Raw genomic sequence first — 7,481 nt, forward strand, 5'->3', positions numbered from 1 at the left:
TTTTCTTTCATGTTTCTGTTTTGTTTCATATTTTTATTTTCAAAATTTCAAGCTTTGATTTTAGTTATAGATTTGATTATTTTATTTGATGGTAGAAGCATTTTTACGTTTTTGTTCATTTATTTGAACATATAATATATTTTTAATAAATGGCTGTGTTGACAATATGACTCTAAAATTCATATAATATGATCTCAAACTAAATAATTATGGCTTTTGGTATAAAATCGAATAAACCGACGGTATATAAACCGAACCGAACCGAAGTAAATATGGATTTAGAATGGTAGTTATATTTTACTAACCGAAAAACCGAAAACCGAAAAAAACCGAACCTAAACCGAATCGATATCCGGATTGAACACCCCTAGCTAAAATCAAAATCGTGTACATTTTCCCGTCAAAATTGAAAAATTGTATTTTTCCGCCAAAAGAAAATTATGTATTCCCGTCAAAACCGGAAATTGTGATTGCTTTAAACAATTAGTGTTTTGTTTGTTTCTCATTTGTCTAATGATCAAGTTGCAGAAGAAAATGTGGTTGATTATGCTTACGTTCATGTTTTGTTTATGTAAAAATCGTTGAAAAATAGTTAAATATTTGTAAAAATTCAAACTATATACACAAAAGGAGACCTAAAGAATCACACCATCACTCCAAAAACTATGCAAGGTATGGTTATTGACGACCCAGCTATATCATATTCTCAAGAGATCACCGGATTGTTGTTCTCCCAAAGGACAGGGCCCCAATCCCGCTCTCCCTGCGCTGAGAACAAGAAACAGAGAGCACATGTGTGTTTGTGTTATGCATTGTTGTGACTAAGAGACAGGAATAAATCATATTAATGTTCTTTCTTTACCTGAGATTTAGGGGAAGGGAACACATTCCAAAATCTTAACGTTTCATCTCCTGCTCCTGTAACGATCGTCTGCAACAGACAAGATCCATCACACAAGAGAAACTACCGTTGATGCAAGTGTAGATATTCTAACCTGTCCATCGGGTGAAACAGCAAGATACAGAACACGAAACGTGTGACCCGTCAGAGTTGCCAACTGTAAGAGATCAAAAAGACATGTTCAGTTGTTGTCTAAACGTCAGCAAGAAAGAGAGACAGAGAACTCTTACTTTAGACATGGTTGGGTATTTCCAAACGATGATTTGATTTTGTGAATATCCATGCGTGCTCACAAGCTCGTTCACGTTCTTGGACCAAGCCAAATTACACACCTGACTGTTAGTGTCCACGCAACTTAAACGAGTGTTTGTCTTCGTGTTCCAGAAACGGATACATCTATCAGCAGTGCCGCCACCTGAAGCAAGAAGTCCATGAAGATGCGGAGACCAAGCAATGGCTTTAACCGCCGCTGTGTGTTCACAGTATCTCAAAACCGGTTTTGTTGAATGTTGGTTCCATACGAGAAGCTGCACCATCCCGAGAATCATTACCCGTGTTCCAAAGAGGAAACAGACCCAATTATATATCTTACCTTATTGTCGTTTCCGCCTGATGCTAGCTCGCGGTTGTCGTAAGACCATTTGAGTCCGCAGACTTCGGATCTGTGACCTGTTAGCTTACTGACATGATCTTTTTGAGAACGTATGTCTCTCTGAAGTATTTTCTTGTCTCTGCTACCGGAAGATAAAACAGATGAGCTCCATGCCACGGCTCCTACTCTTAGCCGGTGTCCTCCCATCGTTCTTATTCTCCTGCAGCGTAACGCATCCCAAATCTAGTGAAAGAAAAGAAAAGCAGTAAGATTAAGTTGTCCATAAAAAGATTTTTTTAAAAAAACTCTAAATATGTTCAACATACCTCTACGGTTCCGCTACTAGTTCCAATAGCCAAATGTGTTCCACGTAGTGCCCAACCCACTGAGCAAACACTTTCATCGCCACCGAGATCGCATAACTTAGTTACCTGAAAGTCATTCCGTGTCAAAAACATTTGAACATTCTTTGAGTAAAGAAAAAGAAAGAAAGAAACTCGCCTTGCTACTAGAAGCATTCCACAAATAAACGCAGCTCCCTAATCCAACTGCAAGTACATTTTGCGCAGACCAATCCACGAGATTCAAGTAAAAATCATCTTGCAGAGCCGGCGCATCCAATACCTAACAACAACAACAACAACATCCACAAGACAAATGCAACATCAGCAAGAACCTACATTTATAATCACTGGATAGAGAGTAGACATTACGCATTCTTCAAAAACAGTTCACTCCACACACACACATTCACTCAAAGAGATCAATTCCTAAAATGTATCAACGCTAGACTAATCCATCCAAAAACACACACACAAATCTACACTAGTAACATTCACATGACAGATGCAATATCAGGAAGAATCGACATTATTTATACTCATTGTATAAAGAGTAGATAGACATCACACATTCTTCGATAACAGTTCATTAAACACTAGCAAAGACTGTACAAAGAGAGCGCTTTTAAGTTTCACACATACTACAAAAACTTAAAGATATCAATCGAAGCTACACAATTCAATCCAATTCAACACAAATCCACACTTCTGAACCCTAATTTCAACTCACAAACCCTAAAGTCCATAACTTTAAAAACCCTAATCACCGTAAGAAACACTCTCACCTTATAAGCAGACTTGAGAATATTCCTCGGCGACTTAACCGGACTACGGCTAACACTAGGCCCCTCATCACACCCAAACGGCGGAAACGAGTTCACCGGCCGCTGCGTCCCCGTCTTATACCGGAAAATATTCCTTGAAGAAGGAGAGAACCCAGTAACGACATCTGCTTTCTCCGGCGTCTCCGGTCCGAAAAGCACGGTTCGGAGCATACCGGCGTAAGAGCCAGGCCCATCTTCTTTCCCGTCCTTCTTGGGGGAAGGTTCGAGGCCGAAAAGAGCGAAATTAGAACCGGATGGGCTCGGGATAAACCGGTCGGAGTAGATTGGTTTGGAGGGAGAGTGGTAGTGGTCGGAATGGATTAAACGGTTGATTCGTTGGGTCTCTAGTGAGACCGTTGGTCGATTCATTGACGGTGGGAGGTTTAGCTGAGATGATGAAGATGAAGGATCTTCTTCGTCCTCCTCCATGGTTGGTTTGATTCTCTTGCTGCTTCTTTCCTCCATGATTATTTCAGATTTGGGAAAATCTTTTCTGTTTTTTTTTTTTTCCTTTCTTTCCCGGGAAATTCTCAGGGAAACAGAAATCGTCAAGGGAAAAATGGTGCGAAAACAAGGGGGTGATCAGGTGCGATAGAGTTTATAGTTTGTACAGTGCATCCTTTCTGTTTATGGACCGTTTAATTGGGCTCAGCCCAAGAACTATTTTTAACGCAGCCCAATAAAAAATGGTTAAGTGTAGGCCTGTGTAAGCCAAACCAAAAACTCGAATCCAACCCAACCAAGCCTAACATAAACACCAAATAGATTTTGTTTCGTGGTATTTCGGGTTTAGGGTTTTACCTAAAGTAAACAGGAACCCAAATGAATGTCCCAAAAAATCCAAAAATTTCAATATTCCAAAAAAAACACGTATACTAAAACTGATCTGAATCTCTAAATGTATCCAAAAAACACTAAGATATTAATGAATGCATAAATAATTATCAGTTACATGAATAATTACCTTAAATAGTTATTTTAATATATTTTTTGTCGTCTACTTACTTAAATATATATATATTTTGGTATTTGATCAATATTGATGTTTTTATATTCTAACAATTGCATTCAAAGTTTAACAAAGAATAAATTTGGTTCTGAAGTCTTCTTAAGGCTTAAATAACTTTTTACGTTTATAGAGTTGCTAGTTGTTAATTTTAATTTGTTTGCATTTTATTATGTACGTTTCTCGTTCGTACAAAGCTTTGGTTTTGTCATGATATGTCTGATGTTGTCATATATAATTTAAGGATGAATCTCATATGGTTGATAGACGAGTGTCCTAAAGTAATGATGAAGAACAACAACATGGTTTGAAGAAGTCACATATACAAATTTATTGAAAAGATTGGAAATATATTGAGTTTATTCAAGTACAAATCAATATTTTTGGAACCGATACTCGATTAATATCTGAAATCTGAACTATTTCGGGTTCAACCAGATCTTAGACATGTAACTAAACCTTAACCAAACTCCACTAAAGCCAAACCTAGTCCAACTCGAACTTTTATAATATCTTAATGGAGTTGAAATTCATGAATCTGTAATCCAAAACCCGAATAAACCCAATTGCCCAGCTCAAGGTAAGTGTAACCTAAACTTCTCTGCCTGAAACTCCATACTATTATTGTAAAACTTACGTTATGCTAGTGTGACAATAAACTAAGATAGCTTAAAGCAGTGGCATGGAAAAAAATCACAATGGACCAAATATCATTTGTTTTTCTTTTCTTTGTGTCATCATCTATATCGACAAGACTTGATCCATAGGACCATAACCACCCTTATACGAAAAAGAACAAAACCCGTATAAAGCTTAAAGAAAACGTTTTAAGCATAAAGCATAGGGTAAGTTTTAAACGAACAACATAAAACAAGCTCTCAAGGTTTAGTCTACATTAACATGTGAGGAAACTTTCAACCACATCCACACGATGGGATTTACCATAGTGAAACTAAGAAGTAACTAAGGTTTCACCGTGCATCAAACTACAACAGTCACACATTTCAGAATGTTAAAAAGCCCATCGTCAATGACAACATCACAGTACTCCATCTTACCCCAAATCTCTCCTCCCTGGCGCTTTTCCAAAGCAATCTCCGCACAACAAATCATCTCCTTGCCTTCATGTATTTTAGGAAAGAAGAGAGCCAACTTCTTCGCACCATAGTTCACTGTATTAGACCACTGTGATCGGGTAGTCTCAGCAGCTAAGAACTCACCCAAACCCCTGACAACACTCCAACAGCTCTGCTTTGGATCATACGCCCTTAACACCTTCCCCCAACAATCGTGATAGTACAGGACATCGTCAACCACACACGCACCATCCCAGTCCTCAGGCATGCACTGAGGTGTGACGGAGATGGGCTGCACAGTGTGAGATGTACAGTCATCGAGATAGTTAAACACATATGTATTGGAACCCAACGAGCCATAGCTTTCACTAGAAGACATAGGAGGAAGTGACCGAACAACGACCAAGCGGTTACTGCTGTTGGCTCTACGGTGGAGAATGTAGAGACGGCAATCACCAGTTTTGCGGTCGCGGAGGACAGCATAGAGACGGTGGTCGGTGAAGCCTAGCAAGGTTCGTCTCTTGTATAGCTTAGGCGAGGCAATGAGTTTCCGGAAAATCTTGGAAACGAGGGAGAGAGTCGGATAATGGCTAATCGGTAGACGTGCTACAATATCAACAATGATGTCATCTGGAAGGGAGGTAACCAGAGACGACAGTGGCAGCTCCGGGGATTGCTCCATATTTTCAGACATCAGTATATGAAGCTTTGTTGGCCTTTCTGAGTCCAAGTCCAGACAGAACTAAGTGTCAATTAAAAACACTAATACTAAGCAAACAGATAAAAAGTTTCAATTTTTATGGAACAAAAGAAAAAGATTCAATTTTTATCATTGATAGAAAGAAAATTTGAGATTTTTCGGACCAACCTGCAAATGGCGAGAAAACTTTCAGCAAGGAAGTTTAGGGCTTCGCTCAGACACTCAAGAGACCCAAAGAGTGAAAGAGAAGATGCGGAGTGAGGGGAATCTGTCTTCAGGGGTTTATGTTAAAATGCTAAAAGTGTGTCGTTTTAATTGTCGACCATAATAAGGTTTTATTACATTTCAGTTTGAGGTCCATAGCTCAACCATTTATTCTGCATCTTGATTGGGCCCATTAATACTCGTAAACAATGGTAGCTTGATGTTTGTTAGTTGTATTCAGACATTTTTCTTTTTTTGCATTCCTCCCAATTCAATTTTGTAAAAAAAATAAGAAAAAGTAGAATTTTTTTCCTCATCAATTTTCATTGGAGAAATAAAAAAAATTATGAAGTCGTTTCTATTATTAAATAATTTTAATAATATTTGTGCATTTTCAAATTTAGTTTTTTTGGAAAATTAATCATTGTAATTTTTTTTAAAACGCATTCATCTTATAGTCACTATTTCTCTAAAAATATTCAGAAAATTTAATATTCATATTCTTTTTTCAAAAAAAAATTATTTTCATTCATTTTTATTTATTCCTATCATTCATTTTGACATTAATTAATCAAAATTAATGATAATTATTTTTATTCTATTCTACATCTAAATTTCATATCTTTTTTTTCTTCATGTTCTTCTCTGTTTTAGTACTTTTACTTTATAATTTCTTTTTCGAAGATATTGCATGCATCATAATTTGGTTGACATTATGTAATATAGATATTCTTATTTACATTGTTTATCTAATGAAGAAGATCAAATAGTTTGCTTTGTGTAATGAGTCTTAAATTTATATCTTCTTGGAACTGATATATATAATTTTTATTATGAATTCTTTAGTAGTGAAATTAATTTGAACCCATTTGAGTAGAATATGAGATTTAGTAGTTTTGAGACTTTTACTTTTTAATAACTAATATTAAACGGAAAATAAAAACTGATATTGATGATTTTGTAAAGCTCGTTTTTATGGAGGAAAAGTGGTTAACTATACATAACATTGTGTTGATATCAAATGAAAGACATTTATGCAAAATTGATTATTTTATATCGAACTATCATTTTATTAATAAGTTTGAGGTGGTATGAATAAATAAATCGAAATATTACGATAATAAAAGATAAATAACCTATGATAATAACTAGCACTCCTGGCTAATATTTATGTTGCAGAGTTTTCCGCCTGAGGTACAAAGGAGAGATTGAAGTCATTGAGACGTCCCATCATCCTAGAAAAATCCTTCAAACTATATCGAGAAACAATGCCATACTCTTTGATGTCGAGTCATCAAGATCAGCTCCGTGGACTGCCGAGTGTTGAAGCCTGTAATCCATATCCCAAATGAGTGTTTCGAGTTCTGAGTGTGGGAGAGATATCCTGCGAGTTTGATTTTTAGAACCCAATAAATGAGTCTCCCAGGCCAAGACTGTCCAAACTCAACCGGACCCACTATATAATGAATCATTACGCCACAATCTGTTAACGTCTTAACGAGATAGACGTTTTGTAAGCGTAATACTTCTGCATATGGAAGTGGAATTTGTCTTGAATTTTTATTTGGCTCTTCAGCATTTACTGTTAGTGCAAGATGAAACAACAATACTAACGCAGAAGTTAAATCAAGAGAGACAAAATACACAAGCACACACCAATAGCTTTATTAGAAATCGTCTTGTACACTCAATTACAAGATCTGCTTAATCAGCTTAGCCAGCCTGTTAACACCCTAACATCTGCTACTGAAAGATTCCTAAGCTACCCGTTTATGTGTCTCTACCGTCAAGTACTTCAGCCTCTGCTTCAGCACGACCCAGAACACTTCCAATAGCT

The 7,481-nt window shown here is 36.8% G+C and overlaps 2 protein-coding genes across 4 annotated transcripts; both read right to left on the reverse strand.

Moving 5' to 3' along the window:
* Positions 1-538: 538 nt before the first annotated feature.
* Positions 539-3,202, reverse strand: LOC106331804 (protein FIZZY-RELATED 1-like). Its single transcript, XM_013770217.1, has 8 exons — positions 2,620-3,202; positions 1,995-2,117; positions 1,820-1,924; positions 1,494-1,736; positions 1,132-1,428; positions 996-1,058; positions 863-931; positions 539-768 (listed from the first exon to the last, which is right to left on the reverse strand). The coding sequence occupies exons 1-8, from the start codon at positions 3,121-3,123 to the stop codon at positions 715-717; spliced, it is 1,458 nt and encodes a 485-aa protein (XP_013625671.1). The 5' UTR covers positions 3,124-3,202; the 3' UTR covers positions 539-714.
* Positions 3,203-4,530: 1,328 nt separating this feature from the next.
* Positions 4,531-5,732, reverse strand: LOC106332188 (F-box/kelch-repeat protein At4g38940-like). Of its 3 annotated transcripts, none has more exons than XM_013770665.1 (2): positions 5,609-5,732; positions 4,531-5,456 (listed from the first exon to the last, which is right to left on the reverse strand). In XM_013770665.1, the coding sequence occupies exon 2, from the start codon at positions 5,432-5,434 to the stop codon at positions 4,646-4,648; it is 789 nt and encodes a 262-aa protein (XP_013626119.1). In that variant the 5' UTR covers positions 5,435-5,456; positions 5,609-5,732; the 3' UTR covers positions 4,531-4,645. The 3 variants fall into 3 exon arrangements, with proteins under 3 accessions (XP_013626119.1, XP_013626117.1, XP_013626118.1); XM_013770663.1 differs by having other exon boundaries at positions 4,531-5,460; XM_013770664.1 differs by having other exon boundaries at positions 4,531-5,482.
* Between the last annotated feature and the right edge of the window lie 1,749 nt (positions 5,733-7,481).

The sequence above is a fragment of the Brassica oleracea genome, chromosome C3 (genome assembly GCF_000695525.1).
Source record: "Brassica oleracea var. oleracea cultivar TO1000 chromosome C3, BOL, whole genome shotgun sequence".
Taxonomy (NCBI): domain Eukaryota; kingdom Viridiplantae; phylum Streptophyta; class Magnoliopsida; order Brassicales; family Brassicaceae; genus Brassica; species Brassica oleracea.